Raw genomic sequence first — 18771 nt, forward strand, 5'->3', positions numbered from 1 at the left:
CTTCCGCTTCTCTTCATTTGCCGTTGGCGAGTTTCCGTAAACAGTCGTGACAATGGACACCACACTTTTTCCGAACTAGAAATACCCGAATCGTTCCTTTTTTGTGGCGTTCGAGGCATTCTACGTGAGCGCCACGGAGTTTCACACTGATTTTGAGGATGTTTATAACTTCATATTCGGATGATCGAGGGCAGGCACTTTTTGGTGGACAATACGGCATCCCGATTATCACAGAACGTGATGACAAGTCCCTCGTCTGCCGGAATGGCTTGCCGTGGAACATCGTGTCCTACTTCGTGGTGAGCGGTCTTATACTTTGGTCAGTCCTCACACATGGGTGTATCCATCATGATGCAGAGGCGTAGACTTCGGCGTCTTGAAGCACAACCTCGCGCACCAAGTTTTCGCGAGCAAAACCAGCCACAGTAAATTCCCTTTCGCAACACGACCGCCCGGCGCCAGCCAGCAAGCCGCGCCCGCGACCACTACGTGCAATCGACGGACCGGAACTGCGGTTTCCCGAACGAGGAGTGGCCGCCAAGGGCTTTTCGTTCTGGGTGGAAGGGTAGAAGGGTGGGAAGGGATGCAACAAAAGGCATAAACGGGGGAGGAGGATAAGTTTGTCTCCGAGAGATGTTCCTCAGTGGGACTGCTTGCTGCGCTTCAAGTCCAACGACAGACAAGAACTCGTCCGTCGTTGATCGTTTGTCGGCGCTTGTCGGCGATTGTCGCGGGTGTCGGTCGTTGCAGTGGGACAACATCGGCGACACGGAACTTTGTGGTGTCGTCGGACAAAAACCGGTGTTTGTTGCTCTAATGGGACGAGGCTATAACAGTCTTATCTTTGTGCCTAGCGAGAACAGTGGAAGAAGCAAATAATGGTTTGCACCTGCAGTCATGCGTGGTTTCAATCGACTTTGCAGGAAAAGAGATAGTGTATTTGCGGTCCGCGGCGGGGCCACGGATTGGTTGAGATGTGGTGCGGTGACGCAGTGTGTATCTACGCTGAGGCTCTTGGATTAAATCAGTTGACTGTATCCTAAGCCTTAAAGCGCAATCATGTTTTCTCACGCACAATACCAACTCGCCCAACAATCAGCAATGGTAGGAGAGTTCTGAGGAAGACCATGCGTATTTTGACCTCTGGTAATTGAGTAAGCACACCGTCCTTGGCACCGGACAGTGACATGAGGCGTTTTTTGTGTCTGTTTTCTAAAAATTGTAAGGGCTGTGCTGGAGCTGGAGTTTCCTGTTATTGCATGTGGCTGGTCAGCCCTCAAGCGAGGTCATCAGGGTGACTGATTGGTGTGAATCATTTAGATATGTCTGAATCATGAATCATATGGGTAAATTCTGTCTGAGTGTCCGGCTCTCGGTGACCTAGTGAAGAGTAGGTGTTTCTTTTTTGGTGGTGAGGGTTTTGAGGTATGTCTAACAACGTTCGTTGTTCAAATAAACAATGAACGGTGTTTGAGACTTGTTGTTTTGTCCGTTTTTCTTATCGTTCCGTGTCTCCGTTTTTTATGTAACTTCTACATTTATTGATATATTTACAGGAGTAAAAATGAAAGGCAAAAAATCTATTCATTTTTATGCATAATATAGTAAGCAAAACTCATACAGAAGCAGGAAAAAAAAAACACCAATACCCCCCCCCCCAAAAAAAAAAAAAAAAAAAAAAAAAGATGGTGGCGCCGGCGGCGCGCCGGATTTATTGTGCGGCGGCGGCGGCGGCGTGCTGGCTCTGGGGACCCCGGCGGCGGCGCAGGGCGGCAGGAGCAAAACAGGCGGCGGCGGCGGCGCGGCGCGGCGGCGCACAGGTCTACCGCGAGACAACAAGGGAAAGCCTTTTTCGGAATAAGTCGATTACATGGTCGTAAACATCGCAGTGTCCCGCGACGGCGCTGCGGTCGAACTTGCGTACGTCGTTCTTATGCTGAGTGATGCACTGAGAAAAGTTTTTCGTCCCGCCGATGTAAGTAGCGGGGCACTTTGCACATGGGATCTTGTAGACCACTCCCTGTGCTCTTGTTTTTGGGAGGCAATCTGTGGGTCGCGGCATGAATCGTCCCAATGTGGACACAGGCTTGTGGGACACTTGGATGCCTTCTTAGCACACGCGCCAGCACTTCGCTGGTCCCGCTTGTCCCGCTTACGTAGGGGACACTGATGCGCGCGATGGGCCGAGGCTGCGTGTGTTGTCATAGCCTCCTCTATACGGGGCTATGGTGTTGTGATAACTTTTTGTTGTGGCACGTGCGACCATTGCGACGGGCGATGCGCCCAACAAAGCTGTTGCTATAGCCATTGTTCTTCAGATCAGCAATGATGGTACGTCTGCTTTTCTTCCGTCGGTCTCTGATGAGCAGATGGTCATTGCTCTGGATAGAAGTGTGGAGACCATTGATGCCTTGCGACTCTGGATGGTTCGAGTCGAACTGAAAGTAGCGCCCGGTGTGCGTTGGTTTCCTATACACAGCAAACTTCAGTTCTTCCCCTTGCTTTTTCACCAACGCCCTTCTTCCCTTTGCTTTTCACCAACCAGACGGATTTCTGTCGAAAATGTTCTCATTAGAACAGGTGTAGGATTTTCAACTTGCATTGTCTTGTGCTTAGATGTTGGGGCTATCGCTCGTCGCTGTCGCGTCGCCCAGTTCTAGATTTCCTCTTCCTGTCACTTCGCTCATCGCCCGGAAGTAGCTTACGTGCGGTTTGCCTCGCCGAGTCGGGCGAGTGGCGATGAAAAATTGAGCAACAGCGGATCCGCGTCGCGTCACCTGGAAAATCGCTCAGATGCTGTTCATTGAGCAAGACCACTGATTTCAATGACAATTGCTGGATCACGCTTCCCGTTTCCGCAAGTGAAGCCACCGGACGGAACCTGGCTGGGATACGATTTGCGGTTTTGCCAGCATTTTGCCGCGGTTTCCCAGCTTGCTGTAAACACGTTTTCTACCCGTTCGTCGTCATTCACCGAAGATGTTTTTTAAAGGACACATGCAAAGGAAAAAAAAAAATTTTTTAGACAGCTTAGATGGAAAAAGGATGTCATAAAACGATTTTACAACGAAGAAACAAAATTTTTAGAGCTATATTTACGGCGCTATACGAATTTGTAGTTGGCGCTCGCGGGAGCCGCCGCTGGTCACGTGGTAGGCCCGCGCGCCGCCGCGCTGCGTCGCCGCCGCACGCTGAGCGTTGTGCGAACGCCGCTTCAACGCGTTTCTCCACGGCGCCGTCGCCGCCGCCGCACAAGTTCGTCTGCTTCGGGGCGCCGCCGCCGTCGTCTGACCGGCGCACAGGTCTATCACGTCTGCTTGCGCTTTTTCAGGAGTTTCCTTTGGACTCTAAAAGTTACTTATTCGTCTTGGTTTTTTGTTATACTTCAAACAAAGATGAATAAGTTACTTTTAGAGGCCATAGGAAGCTTCCGAAAGAGCGCAAGCACCACGTGATAAATAAAGACCAGTCACGTGATAAATACAGACCACTTTTCCGCGGTGCCCGCGGGCGCCAACTACAAATTCGTTTTGCGCCGTAAATATAGCTCTAAAAAATTTTTTTCTTCGTTGTAAAATCGTTTTATGGCGTCCTTTTTCCATCTAAGCCGTTTAAAAAAAATGTTTTTTTCCTTTGCATGTGTCTTTTAAGACTCTTAAGACTTTTAAGTACCGTTGAGACTTGCCGTTGTGAACACGTGGAAAATTTCCCGAAAGCGCAGTGTCGCAGGAAAAAGGCTCAACTCGTCGAAAGCTAGTTTCGCCAGTCTGGCGGCGCGTTCAAAAGCTTCCTTGGCACGCCGAAGTGCCGTGTCTCTGTGCCTTCGCATGTTTAGATACCGACCAAGAATTGATGCCATCTGGATATGTCTTGCAAGTGCAATGTGCGTGAAGCCGTACGTATCGAAAGGTACAACTTGTCGAAAGCAAGTGTCGCCGGTCTCGCGGCGTGATCAAAGCTTCCTTGGTACGCCGAGTGCTGCGTCTTTGTGCCTTCGCACGCTTGGATACCGATCAAGAATCGACGCCACACCAAAGTTCTGAACGTGTGTCGCGCATAGATGCCTTTAGATCATTTATATATATCGGCCACGGAGTTCTGGATCATCCAGCTGCTCCAGTGAGTTACTATGAATAAAGGGAAGGGGGGGGGATATGTATGTGTTCTTATGTACTAATAACCATGGCTATGTTCCAAATGTAATCTAATGGATCACATGGAAGCACGAACAGAGCAAAGCTGCGGAGCAAGGAGGGTTTTCGAAAGCAAAACTACAAGACGGCGAGAATGAAAATTTTTGAAGCGCGACCCATATGTTTGTGTGCAATCTGTTGACCAATCACAATTAGTGAGCCGTGCTCAATCGTCAAGTGCAACTAAGTAGGTCGATAATGAGCCAGCACTGAACAGTGATGAGGAGCTGTTTTGTGCAATATTCTGTAAAATGACTAAGGACGAAAAAAAGAGATACCTTCCCCCCTCTTCCGTCGCCACTGGTCGCAGGAATAAGCTCATTTCTGGACCGCGAGTGCCAGAAGTACACAGTCGTCAGAGTAAAGTAAGACGCTGATTCAGAGGCACATACGGCTCCACGCACATTGCACTTAACACATTCACACGGCGTCGATTCTTGGTCGGTATCTAAGCGTGCGAAGGCACAGAGATACGTCACTTTAGGCGTGCCAAGGAAGCTTTGAACACGCCGCCAAACCGGCGAAACTTGCTTTCGACGAGTTGTGCCTTTTTCCTGCGGTACTGCGCTTTCGTATAATTTTCTAAGTGTTCGCAACGGCAGGTCTCAACGGTGCACCGAATCTTAAAGAACGTCTTCGGCGAATGACGACGAACGAGTAGAAAACGTGTCTACAGCACGCTGGAAAACCGCAGCAAAAGGCTAGCAAAACCGCAAAATGTATCCCAGCAAGGTTGCCAACCGGTGGCTTCACTCGCGCTGTAGCGAAGAAGCAGGAAAGCGCGTGAGTAAGACCTTATTGTGTCAACGGTGTGTCTAGCGTTACGTCCGACGTAACCCAAGTTACGTCCAAATCTCCGCCTTCCCAAGGTTCACGGGGGAGAGAGGAGGGCGGGGGGAGGTATACGCGTTTCAGTGCTCCGTCCGGACGTAACGCCAGCCATTTTCGAACTTCGGAAATAGTCGACAGACCCTTACCACTCTGCGTCGCTTGTGAAGGGGTTCGCTGTGGTCGTCGGATTTGCGCCTCTTCGAAAAGTAAGTGGGCAAAACTCCTGGTTTGAGTTGTACGTTCCTCACCGGGAAGCCCAAGGACTCCATCACCCTGGGGCTCCGCTCGTAGTCCTCATCCCGAAAGTGATCAGAACACAAGCGGTCACTGTCAGTTGGAAGCCAGGTCGGGTAGGACGGCCGTGCGAGCCGGATCCAAAGCGCACGAAGTTGTTCGTCCCTAGGGAACTGATGGATAGGCTTGCCGCAACGTATCAGGAAGTTGCCGCAGTCCTCTACCGCACAATGCCGCACCATCTTAAAAACACGCAGGTCTCCGAAGTCCACTTAAAACTAGCGATGAGAATGTCGCGAACCGGTGGAGGCAGTGGAGGTTCGAGCGTTCGAGTTCGACCAGGTTCGACTCGGGTTCGACCGAATGGGTTCGACTTGTATGCGCATGCGCGACAGGCTGGCCAATCGGCCAGTCTGTCGTTAATAAGGTAAACAAAAAATAGGTTATTCACTTTTTCAGTTATTAAAATTAGTTTCTTTTAATTGAAACTGTTCATAAAATTAAAATAAACCTTTGCAAAAAAAAAAATATTGTCCATTATAATACCTCTATGCCTAGACATGATCGTATCAAGGCCTGGCTGGCCTGGCCACACTGTTCTAGTATAATTTATCTATCCATCCATCCATCGTTGGCGTTGGGGAGTCTGGACGATTTATATGATTTACATCAACCATGCATCAACCTCGTTGATTTGGATCATTTGCATCCATCGTCGGGAACTGTGGTGCTGTGTATGTGGTTGCTGTGGCTGTGGTTTGTGCGGTTTGGGTATTGTGCCTGGATCGCGTCTTTGACTGGTGTGTTTAGCGTCCTATCCCGCCCATACATCAGTGGTCCCAAAGTGGCAACAAATGACGTCACAGAAGCCGGAGTGTCATGCTGTTGCCTGTCGCGATCCTGGCAGTTGGCCGTAGAAGTGCTGGCAAAAAGCACGAGCGAACGCGAGTGTCGCTGTCGTCACGGTGTTCCAGGCGTACCAACTTCCGGCTGCTGTAGCTTCCGTGAACTGTCACAGTGGAGAGCGTCCTGCAGCAGAACAGGCGTCTGCTATATATATACCACAACTGTTGGGACGCCGCCAGGGTCGTGACCGGCGACAGCAAGACACTTCTATGACGTCATCAGGCGGAAATTGAGGGACCACTTTTTCGGCCGCGGTAGTTTGGGTTTGTGTTGCTGTTGTGCGTGCTTAGCTTGCAAGCGTTTTTTCTCGTTCGCGTACTTTGTGCGCAGGTTCGTTTCTCCTTCTGTAGATTGGATGTCATCGGGATACCATTGCGCGGTTCTAGGTTGTACGGACAACCGCCGGAAGCGTCCGATAGCATAGAACGAGCTCTGCAGCGTGCACAGAAGCCTGTAAGGCGAGTGCGGGTGCAATGTTTTGAAGCTTCATCGCTTTCCGGATGAGAAAGAACTCCGTCGTCAGTAAGTTGCGTCGGTAAATCGGGAAGACGTTTGCCCATCGCCGTACTCCCGAGTATGCTCGCGGCATTTCACGGATGGAGTGCGCGCCGAGACCTCCGTCCCGACTGTCGACATGGGCTACAGTCGCGAGGTGCGTACACGCTTCTTCGTGGGCATGGGACCGACCGAGGTTTATTGGCGAGATTTCGGTTGCACGTGAAAGGATACCCTGGTGGTCCAAATTGTACTTCGGCCTTTCTTTGGAGCGTGCCAGATGACCGTCGTTGCTTTGGCACGCAAATCCCCCAAATTTTCTGCCTTGCACGTGACGTGACACTAGGGAAGGATCACCGTGTAGCTCAGTTGTGGCACTCAGCGGAGGAGGCTAGCCCCCCTCAGCCCTGCAGTGGAGGAACGTTTATTGATTTCACATTCTACTGTGAGTGTTAAGCACCGTTCACACATATCCAACCGAGTAAGACCGAGAGAGACCAGACCGCTTTTTAAAGGGAGGGTGCAACGATTTCCGGACTTCGGTCAAAGATTTCTGGAAGTTGCCCTCTGACACTTCTGAAGTAAAGAACAGAAAACCGATTTCACCTGCGCGTCCCAGTTGTTGCGTAAAAAAATATAAATAGTGGCATTTCGGGCACCCCTCAACTCAATCCCAGCATTCAGGGTCACACCTGGTCCCCCTCCTAGTGACGTCATTCGGAGTGCCGTGTAGCTTCCCGTGTGCTATCTCGGAGGACGCTTCCTCTCCCTCTCTGCTGACATTAGCGGGCGTTATGCTGCAGCTTAGAGCCGAGCGAGGTCACGTAATCTTTTCGTCGTAGTTCCTTCGGCTGCCACTTGGGGCTGCAGGTGGGGGAAAAAGCTCGACTTTTGCTTTGCGATTATGCGGCGGAATCGCAACATTTTTAATGAAGGAGGTGTTTTCTCTATCCTCCGGGACACGATAAACAACGTAAAAATTGCGAGATGCAAATTCTTTTAATCATAAAATCGTTGCACCGCCCCTTTAAGCTCCTTGCGACATCTTGGGACTGGATCCGCTGCAGCGGAGCTGGGGGACTATGTTGCGCTTTTTGCACTCCCAGGAGACTTGGAAGAAGGAAGTGACGTCAACAACTAGAGCAAACGCAGATTGGATGTTGACGGAAGAAAACAAAATCAACATCCAATCTGCATTTGCTGCGTTGTTGACGTCACTTCCTTCTCCCTAGTCTCCTGGGAGTTCAAGACGTGCAACAGAGCCCCCCTGGTCCTAGCACATCGCAAGAGGCTTAACAACCGGTCTCGTCTCTCTCACTCTTACTCGGTTGCATATGTGTGAACGGCACTTTAGAGAGTGGTAGGACCAGTTCGGGACAGGGCTGTTAGTCCCGCTTCATACGGGGATATTTCTTCCAGCAACTTGACGTCGCAACACCAGCAACACGGGCCTCCCGCGTTCACACGCAGCAACCAATTGCTGCAATTTGCTATCATCATCATTACATTTTATTTTTCCTGCACTATTTAGACACACTGTCACGGGCTACAAACATGTTTTTATACATTTAAATGGAGTTGAGAGTACTAGCTCATCTTTGTGACACGGTTTGCTTCCAAAAAACAATCAATTTCAAACCAGAACTAGGTCTAGCTGTCATATCATTACCGACACAGGGTATCGCGTGAAAATGTTGCATCTCTCGTTGGCTGGTGCCGCTTCCAACGTCTTCGAATTGCTCCGAGTTGCTCGCTTGTTTCGAGCCGGACCCGATCTTGGCAATTTGTGCCGATCTAGGGAACGCTAGAGAACAACCCGCCTGCAACCCCAAAGTTGCCGAGAAAGTTGCCCTGCCTAAAGCGGGCGTACAAGGGCAGATAGTGAAAGTTTGCATAGAAAGATTAGGTTGGTGGGTGTTTGGAGGGGGGAGGGGCTTAGATTTCTCTCCCGAGCTTCGTCTCCTTCAGGTAGGCGAGTACAATCTTGCCTCTATGGCCCGTGTCGCCCGTCGGGTGCAACCATATCCTTGGAGTTGGTTCGGCCTGTCTTGCGCAGCGACTGATTCAAAAGAGTCTTCCCGCTCGTTCTTGACGCGGCAGCAGATTCACGTGAGACGAGTCACGTCGGGCACCGTCTGCTCCTTTCGGTATGGGTGCCCGTGTAGGAATAAAGCTGGGATTTTTACGTAAACTTGCGGCACATGTCTATTTCCTCTTTCAGGCCGGTTTGATGGCACTTTCCGTCCTGAGTCTCCGTAGGAGTACCTTGGGAAACTTCCCTGAATAGGGTTTCCTCCTCCCTCGTGTTGCTCCATTTTTTGTTCCTCGAGATGGGCCTTGACCTTGGCCATCCGTCCAACGGGGTCCGTCAACGCGGGGACCGAGACACTCGCCCACGTCCTCGCTGTGGAGGAGCAGACGGTTGTGTGCCCCCGCAGCACCGTTGGCCATCTCATGGCCCCCGTTCCCTCGTGTCCGGGGCTCTGTCTGTAGAAATGCTTTTGGTCTTCTTTGTTATGGCCAGTTTCGGGATGTTTTTAATATACCCTTTTTGAAAATCCACGCCATCGCCTGTCCGCCATTGCTCCATCGTGTACTCCGAGCATGGATTGGACACGGGGGCCGCGTCGGTGTTTGGCTCTGCTCGGCTCGTATATGATTCATGGTGCATTTGGATTCCATGGTGATTGGGTTTTAAAGGGGTAGGGAAACGAAATTTCAGCGCTCATTTTTTAGCTTTAATGTGTTGCATGTCGCACCCTAACCTCAAAAACACCAGTCTTCCGTTGAAAAGCACAAGAAAACTAATTTTAAAGCTAAGTAAACGACTTTCAATGTGCACCTGGTGGATGCATGCGGAGCCTATTTGGGAGGTAGTCTAGCAACGTTGTGGAAACTGCTACGTAGTCGTGACGTAGCAGTTTCCTCCGGAGCAGCACCGCTTTTTGGCATTTCAACGTTTTCCTTCTTGGCTTTCCTCCTGAACTCACAAATCGCGCATTGTACCAAACGGTCCAAGAAGACGGAAAGGGAGGACTCCTCTCTTTCTCGGACCCTCGTTCGTGCAACCGGAAACAACCATTCTCCCCCTAGAAGATTAGCCCGTCCCTCAAAACTCGAACAAAAGTCGCTTTCCCCACCTCGTTCAGCCCTAAGCTGACAGTGTTGTGGAAGCTACGTGCTCCATGGACCAGCCACACGCTCGTCACCCTACGGGTACTACGAACGGCTCGGTTGTAACGCACTGATGCTATTAACACCACCACAATGCTGACAACGCCACCAAGGGCAAAGCTCATAACCACGTCTGCTTTGCTACTCCACGAACGCGGGAAATCTTTTCTTTCTGTTTTTGTTTGCGCCGGATATCCCATGACGCATCGCGCTCTCCGTTCGCTTCTCTTCGAGCGCTTGCTCGAGTGCACCGTTTGGAACGAAAAATATAGCCAATCGTTCAAAATACAAACGTATGATTATCATTTACGGTTATTATCCGTATGCTTGACTCATTTCCGAACGAAATTTGAATATTTCAATTTTTGTTTCCGTACACCTTTAAGGTGCATTTGGCAGGCCTGGGTTGCTTCATGTGAGTCCGTGAAGATTGTCACTGTCAGAGTTTGCAACGTGTCTGCCTCTGCCAGATGTATGATCTCTATGGTCTGCCATTATGTCCTATAAAGGAGCACTGACACCCCAAAGGTTGTAATTTTTTTGTTTCCTGAATCTATGCAAGCTGTAGTCATAGACATGCAAAAGAATTTCCCCACGCGTGCGTGTGCCTTTTTATTTTTGGTGCCGTTCTTTCCCGCTCCTCACCTCCTCGCTTCTTTTTGATTCGTGATGTCAAATATTATGAAATTCAGAAGCTTTTTAAACGACATATTTATAACATTTAATAATGGCTTTCGTAAAACATGTTCATATACAGAATTGCGAGCGCATTTCTTTTTGAAACACCAAAAATCAGAGTCCGGGGTGATTGGTTGGTTGGAAAACGTTTATTGTAAGAAAAAAAAGAAAAGTCTCGCGACTGAAGTCTTTAGACTTTAAAAAGTCCGGAGTGATGTCACCTCCTGGCTTTTTATCCTCCCTGGGAAAACATGGCGGCGCTCGACGCATGAAGGAGAGCATAATTGGCGAGTCGGGGAATCTGACGCAGTTGCCTTTTTTAGGTGCCTGACGACTTCGAAAAGGAAATCGCCAAACAGTCGAGACAACTGGGTTTGGTGTCTGTGTGTCGTGACTCTGCCGGGGCAGCCTTTCATGTAGACACGGCCCGACGTGGCCCTTGCATCGCTCACAAAAGTCCACTGTGCGTTTTCTTTGTCCTCACCCCATTTCGAAGAATTTGAGATCGCTGAAAGGGCCATAAAAGAACTTCAATCTCGAAAGTCGAGCGCCGTCTGCTCGCAGCCGGTTGTTCCCAAGACACCGACGAACAGGACACTTCGGAGGCATCGCAGAAACTCGACTCGCAGGACGGCTCAATATTTGATGTCGCTACGCTGGCACAGGTTGTGCGGGAACTTCATATTGAGCATTGAGATACCCAGGCGAAAAGTAGTCCACTTCCAGTGGGAAGTGGACTGATTTTCGCCTGGGGATTGTTTTTTAACTTCACAAATTCTGAATTCCCAAGTTTCGAATTTCGAGAGTAATCTTAAGGCATCGTTTTCAATCGCATCGTTTTCAATCGCTTCAGATAATGAAAAATAATGATTTTGGTATGTCGGTGCCCTTTTAAGGCTGCATGGATGGCCTTCACTTCTGTTGGTCTGCAGCGTTTGATGCGCGGTGCTTTAGATCCTTCGTTTACGACGCGCCTTGCAACCGGGGATGTTCTTTTCGTAGACAATGTAACGGCCGACGGAGTTTGCATTCTCTCGCATCGTTTTGACTTCTCGTGTTTCTTCGCATACGAGGGCTGATCAAAAAGTTCCGGGACTGATTTTGTAGCAAAAAGGAAGGGCAGTACAGTGATGCGCGTGCAACAGTCAAAGTAAAGAACCTTCGTGTTTGGTTACACCAAAGGGTGTCTTCTGTGAACATTTGGAGCTGGGCTACACTAGTTTGCTGACCACATGCACAAGCCTGATGGCGATCTTTCCATACACTGCAAATTAAGGCGAGACCGAAGATCAATTTACGTCAAGCTCAGCAAAACATAACGCAGAGACCTCTAAAATGATTGAGAAGACTCGCGTAAAAAAAAAGTGAGGTGTGCGAGGTGTTTTGAGTGGCATTCGCGCCTCAAGAAAGGCAGAACGTCGCCGAAGTCAAGGAGAGGTCGGATAAAGTTGCCCTACCACTCTCCGTCTTCCAGCGATGCTCTGCCGTTCCTGAAGCGCGAGTGCCACTTAAAAAGCTTTTCGAACTTCACTGCTTTTTTACGGAAGCTTTTTTACGGAAGCCTGCTGAATCATATCGAAGGTCTCTGCTTTATATTTGTTGAATTGGACACAAAATTGATCTTTGCTCTCGCTCTGGTTTGTCGTCTATAGTAAAATCGCCATTGTGCCCATGCACGTGGTCATGAAAACGCGTGAAACACACCTCCAAACGTTCACAGAGCGGCGCCCTTTGGTACAACGAGACACGGAGGTCCCTTCCTTCGACTGCTGAGCGCTCATCACTGTGCTGCTTTCTTTTTTTACGCTACAAAATCGGTCCCGGAACTTTCTGATCCCACCTCGTACTTCGCTCTTCGGCCCTTACGTTGCAGTCTCACGTTTTTCGGGAGTGACGTACGTAGGCTAATAACTCGTTTTCACGGTGGGATCTTCTCCCCATTTCCGTCGCCTCTCGCGCAGCTGCGTCGTTTATGGCGAGACACGCTAACATCCCCGCTTCCCCCTCTCTCCCTTCCTCCCTCGCCACCCCCCACACAGAAGCAGCCCTGAAACGGCAGTTGCTACCACTTTGGCATTCCCAAAGGTTCTTCGACGCGCCTACAAAGAAAAAGCGCAGCCCTGGGCACCGATAGATCGGTCCTTCCCCGGACACGGCCAGACCACGCAAGATTCACTCCATCCGTGGAGCGGGAAGGGCAAGCACGTCAAGCCGAGCAGAGTCTACTGAGAGTTGCAGCGGCACAACAACAGGAAAAGACGCAGGACCTTGAGTATCACGCATGACAGGCAGTGTGTTAGTGCAGAAGGTGTCAAGACCCCCGTGTTTGCAAGGAAAAGGAAAACAGAAAGCGTCAACAACGATCTCCAGACGACAGTATCCGGGAGGACGGGACGGACGTAAATTAGTGGAGGTGGCGGGATCCAGACGTCATTCCCTTTGCTGCGGCGACCACCACATTAGAAGCACGTCACGCTCTGATTTTCTTGGCAGAGAGCACATTTTGTAAAAACACCGCGCGAAAGCGCATCTACAACTATACTACTAGGAGTGGAGCTCTTCAAGCGATTACCCTAAAGCGCGTCGGCAGAGGGTATTTAATCTAACGCACATCTTGCGACCACGCAACAGCTCCCGCTGTTGGCTGTCGATCGCAATCCTGTTTGCGTGGTCGTTTGCAATTTTTTACGGCGAAGCTGTTAAGGGCCAGTTCCCCCACTATCGTGTCCGCGTACAAGCGGCGTGTCGACACAAGACTCGAGCCAGTTCACTGTTATCCTCAGTCTCATACGACGAGGAGAGTCGTCCATTGTGTTCCGTGCCGTCTCTCCCCCAATGCTGTCGGCAATGGAGGCTTGCCGGTCCATTGTGCCGTCACGCAGCTTCACCTTCTTCACCAGCGTCAGTGGCCGCCTGCGTTTGGGACATCGAGCACGCCCCGTGATTGGAGTGGCCCTACTAGAATGAAACGTCATTGTCTCACCTACTAATCGTGTGCGTCCTGTGTCCCGTGACGGCGAGATCGCGTTGGGGCTCTTATCGGTTGCCCTTTGGACTCGCGATGGGTCGGCCGCGTCGCCTTTATTCGGAGCAAGAAGAGGAGGAGCGCAAGGAGCGGCGGCGTGTGCAGCAGCTTGAATGGCAGCGCAACAAACGCCGCCAAGCGGCTATGGCCTCGAATTCCACTGCGTCGTGTAATTCCGAATTTCTCGCGAAAGAAGAGAAGATTGCCCGCCTGGAACGCCGCCGAGAACAGAACCGGCAATATGAACGGCGCCGGCGGGCCAACAAAACGGACGAGGATCGTGCCAGGGAAGCCAAGCGCAAGCGCGAGGCCCGGCGACGACGGGCCGCCACGCCGGCTGAACAGTTCCCGGGTGCGACGGCCAGCTTCTGGAGGGAATTCGTGGAGGACCCGTTCGGCGTCACGTGTGACAGAGTACAGCTTCATTGGTCTTCCATTTCCAGCAGAGTGGAAAGGCTAAAAGTTTATTTGTTTTCAGGGGGACTTTGGCCCGGATCAGTTCCAGATAGCCTCAAGGAGGACCAGCAGGGAAGAGGAGAACAATGGTATGGACCCTCTTCTCTGACTGGCTGCTGCCTGGTACGAGGTTCTTGCGAGAAACATTTCCCGCTCCAACTTGTCTGGCTGAAGTTGAGCCTTTTAAAGGGCACCTTTGGCCAAAATTCAAAAGGAAATAAGTTGCTGGTATCGCTTTAGTCGCACAAAATACAACCCCAACTCCAATATTAGATCAAGGGGACGTCGCATTCCCAACTAATCGCGATGACAAAAATGCGACCCGCCGCGAGCGGCCGCTCCTTAGTGGGCTGCCAGGGGGTCATCGATCGCTCGAGCAACCTTGGGCCGCGACGTCGTGGTCGTTCTCTTTCTTTTCCCCAGTCTGGACGGGCTTACCCGTTGCGCGGTCGAGCAGCGTGAAGTGCGCTTCTTTGACATGTTACCGCCGCTACTTCGGCTGGTGCTTGTCGTGTTTAGCCGTTGCTTTTATCTGTAGCCCATGTAGCTTCGGTATAGCCTTTTGTCTTTTTGCTTACGAGGGCACCAAGGCTCGTTTTAGCGAGCAACTCTGTGCGCACCCGCGCGCATTGTGGTGTCAGACAGAAGCACTCTTCCTGCGAAGTTCGTCAGCAGGTGGCAGTGGCTCGTGTGCAGATGGATCCAGCTATCGTCGTCTTCGATGTCTTCACAAAACAATGTGTCTGCTGAATGAAAAATAAAAGAAGAAGAAGCTTGCTCAGTTTGGAACTCGGCATACGACCTTCGTGCAGAGATTCAAGATCAAATGCTTTATTTATACTATACGGAGAAAGGAGGCAGAGATAAAAAAAAAAGCAACATTTGTGGGTTGTCGATATACGTCCTGCATGAAATTAGTGAAAGGGATGATTCCAGCCGAATCACAGTGAAGATGTAAGGTAAAACATGCAGTCAACTTAGGAATGAACTTCGCATCTTTTAGGGACATGTTGCGCATAAAAGGTAAACACGATAAAAGTATCCAGATCAATAAAGCAGTCATTGTTAAGTGCCGTGTTGAACGTGGAGCATCCGCGGTCCGTTGAATGGGGAATGGTGGGCATGTAGACTGCAACCACTAACTAGCTCCACTCACGAGTGTTTTTTCTTTGTTTTTTTTTTTCTAGCTTTTGAGTGTGGCAAGCTTTTTCTTCGATATTTTCACAAATTAGATGCACCACCTAGACACATTTATGTGGTAAATTACAGTGTCGTAGCTTACAAATTTGCTTTTTATGTACCTGAGGAAAAAGAAAACACAAAAAAACAAACGTATACAGCCCAGCACACGCGCGTCTGGAGGCCGTGGCCCACGCTGGAGAGCCCCCAAGCTTCGTGTCTGGGACTGACCCCCATTGCGAAAGCGAAAGGCCTAGAGACAAGTACGGACGAGCGCACGGCGACAGACCCCGGGTACAAAGTTAATCAACGCCTGCCACACGCACGTCCACCGCTCGTTCAAAAAACGACAAACCATCGGGATATTTTGCCGCAGAAAGTTACTTCTGCCGTTTTAGCGAAATAAACGACTACGGTATCGATTTTGGCGTACGCCACGACCACTACCGTAGTCCAAGCGGAGGGGTAGTGAGATTGCCGTCCTCCACCGGCACCGAACGAGTTCACTCTCTTCCAGTTGCTAGCTTTTGGGTATACGCACCAACTCTGGCTACTTATGCTGGATATCTACCCGGTATATGGAATTAAAAGAAAGCTTACCTTTTATCTTTAAACAACCAGCGCAACTGAAGTAGCTGCCGCTTGGACCGCATACTCAATGAACGAGAACGGCCATGACGTCACGTCCGTCTAGCGGCCGATTTCCGGTGTCGTTGGGGCCTCGAGCGGCTAGTTTTGGTTTTGTCGACTGCGCCCCAAACAAAACTTTAAGGCGTCGATATCTTTAAAACTACGCGGAATACCGAGAAAAAAAGTGCACCTTGTAATTCAGGGACGCTGACTGCGCTAAAAACAGTCTTAATCCCAAGATCGAAACTATGGACCGAAGTCGCCCTTTAAGGACGTGACATCCTCACCTGTGTAGTTGACGAAGCTTGTGCGCCCAGAAACTGGAGGAGACGAGAGCAGGTGGGGACGTTGGAAGGCTGAGCTCAGTTTGGAACGATTGGTGGGTAGATTCGGAACTAGGTATACCCACTAACCATTAAAAGCGGAGCTCTGCGTTCCTGCGGTCTCGTCCGCTCCTCTCTCCGTTTCTCGGCTTACAAGTCTGCTCAGGCTGGCATCCGACAACAAAAACGGCAGATTGACGTCGTGGGAATACCTCCTGTTCCGACTGAACTAAACCTCAGAAATTTGTCCTCCGTCCGTGTGTCCCTCTGTTCCTGTCGTCGAGTTTTGAAGGCGGAGCGACACCATTGGTGCAGTGCGGATTCCGTGTCGTCTGCATTGCATGGAGTGTCTGCACGACACTCTTTTCAAGTGCAACCAAAAGGGTGGGGACGTGAAGCGTAAACATCTGGCCAGTGCTTCGCAGTCCACCAAAGCTGACGCCAAATTCACAGAATGCAAGCCCACGCTTTGTCACGTTGGCAGACCGCAGCAAGACTCATAAACTTCGGGGCCAGTTCCGCGTCCGTCGGAGCATGCCACGGCCAAAGTGCGCCCGAAGCGGTTTAAGAACTATTTGTCGGGAAGTGCGTTCCATGTCTCCGTGGACCGGTGTTTGAGAGCGATTTGGTTCGTACGCGAAACAATTGTAAAGTGCCGGCCAAAGAAATCTGCACAGCTGATAGCTGAGACTCCTTCGAACTTTGCTCCACACGTGAGGCGTCTCTGAAGGAAAGCGAGCAAATTTGCTGTCGCTCGGAGACAAAGTTTTATCAATGCTTTCAATACGTATATTTTTGTGTTTTCTTTGACTGGCGATCTTATTTGATTTTTTTAAAATTTCTAATTGTATTTGACTCGTTCTTAAAGTAATTAGAAGCTCTGTGCACATGATACGCGCAAGATGGTAACTTCGGTCGTGTAATTCAGAGAATGAGAGCTTACATTCGACGGAGAAGCTCTGTAAAGTGCCGCCGGTTCTGAATCTGAAAAAGCCGAAATGTCGTAGAAGTGGCTGCGCACAGTGAAACCGTATGAAAGGTGACAACTTTTGCCTTCAATATCTTTTCATTCAATTCTTCTACACTTGAACAGCTTGCAATCGCTGTATGTGCTTCCACCAAATATTTAAAAAATATATTTTGCATTGACCCCTTCTTTAAACGATTCCTTTGGAAACAAAACCCAGCCACTGGGAAACATCTTTTGGCAAAAAACTCGTCAAAACCCCAATCCATTTTTTTTTTGCTTTGTTGGCGTAATGTGATATCAATGCATTATCAAACTGTTTAAACTAACCTTTTTTTTGAGAGAGAAAGGCTGTAATTATATAGCCATTGCTTGTTGCCTTAGCCCACCATTTTTTGCTTTAACTCGAAGCTTTTTTCTTTTTCGTAACTTGCAAGGTTTTGACGTGGAGACTTCTGAAAAGAACTCTGGAAATGACAGTTTTGTGGGCCATCTGTCAGGTGAGATGCAGGCTGGTTCTAGCAGCAACTTGTTTACTCTATCATTATATATGTATATTTTGTTCATGCATGATTCATCATGTTTTGAATGTTTTGTCTCAGGTGTGCAGGATGAAGTGCAAGAAAGCATACTGCCAGACGATGGACCGGGCAAGTTTTCACTTTTACGTCTTTGGCCCCTGTGGCCCATAGTTTGAGGGCAAAGATACCCAGCTGCTTTTCATCGATAAGGGTGGCAGGCAGTATTGGGAAGTACTTTAAGCACATAGTACTTGAAGCGGTATGGAAAGCAAACTTCGGAGCTCATCTCTCTGCTTCAACCTGAAGCAGTTGAAGAAGTTTAGAAGAAAAAAAATATAGCCACCTGCTCAAAATACAGGCATGCAGTTATCATTTACAGGTTTAACTGATCCAATTCGGACCTATTGACGTTTCCTGTATATATAAAGTTTCGATTCAGTATCCCTTTCAAGTACTACCTCAAGAAGGTTCAGAAAACTTGTAGTTTACTCGATGTACATTCTCTGAGTATGTACGTGTGCTTTCATTTTATTTCATGCGCTGTTATCTTTTAAGGGGGGACATGGGCCTAAATAGAATTTTTTTTTTAAATTTATTTTTCAATTTTGAGGTTTTCCGGTTTAGGAACTAATTACACACCCTTACACCAAATTTGGTAACCATACGCCAAATAGTTACGTTGATATAAAATATTTTCAACATGTTGTGAGGCAGTAGCAAAGTAAACGAGTTCAGTGTTTGAATGCATTTTTCTCAGTTCCACTTTTTGCTGCAAACTTCATGCGAAGGAATTTTTTGTTCGAAGGTGAAAGTATTTTGATACCACAACCAAGGTGTTTCTGAACTGAAATTTACTGGGGAATTGGGCTATCTACTTTATTTTGTTTCGAGTTGAAGTCCTCAGTGATAAAAAACTAAATTTTCAAAAATTGACATAGGACGGATATGCATCTCATATTTTGAGGTAATAACTCTTCCTGAAATATTTGTTTAAGTTATTAAAACTAGATAGCCCAAGGTCCCACATCCCCCCCTTTACACTCGAGCAGTCAAAATGATGCTTAATAGCTTCATTTGCATATCATAAATTTCTTAATAAAGAGTGACACATCATCTTATGCAGGTATGTAAATTTGTCCTAGAGAGCTGAAAGTTTGCA

At 49.1% G+C, this 18771-nt stretch overlaps 1 protein-coding gene and 1 non-coding gene across 8 annotated transcripts in view; one reads left to right on the forward strand and one right to left on the reverse strand.

Annotated features, from left to right (window-relative positions):
* The window catches only part of LOC8051231 (caldesmon), a 63940-nt gene extending 58341 nt beyond the window's left edge, over window positions 1-5599 (reverse strand). For 2 of the 7 annotated variants that reach the window (XM_040502287.2, XM_040214065.3), the window contains exon 1: window positions 5171-5594. In XM_040502287.2, coding sequence (XP_040358221.1) covers window positions 5171-5500 — 330 coding nt within the window. In that variant the 5' untranslated portion in view covers window positions 5501-5594. Of the gene's footprint in view, window positions 1-5170 lie in introns of all 7 variants that reach the window. The other 5 variants (XM_040502285.2, XM_040502284.2, XM_040502286.2 and 2 more) reach the window with 4 other exon arrangements.
* An 855-nt stretch (window positions 5600-6454) lies between these two features.
* Window positions 6455-18771, forward strand: part of LOC8030620 — a 136184-nt gene continuing 123867 nt past the window's right edge. The window contains exons 1-5 of the transcript XR_005716023.3: window positions 6455-6816; window positions 12551-13950; window positions 14015-14081; window positions 17529-17591; window positions 17694-17741. This is a non-coding gene — a transcript (uncharacterized LOC8030620). The remainder of the gene's footprint in view (window positions 6817-12550; window positions 13951-14014; window positions 14082-17528; window positions 17592-17693; window positions 17742-18771) is intronic.

This window comes from Ixodes scapularis, unplaced genomic scaffold, assembly GCF_016920785.2.
Source record: "Ixodes scapularis isolate PalLabHiFi unplaced genomic scaffold, ASM1692078v2 PGA_scaffold11__112_contigs__length_91849675, whole genome shotgun sequence".
NCBI lineage: Eukaryota > Metazoa > Arthropoda > Arachnida > Ixodida > Ixodidae > Ixodes > Ixodes scapularis.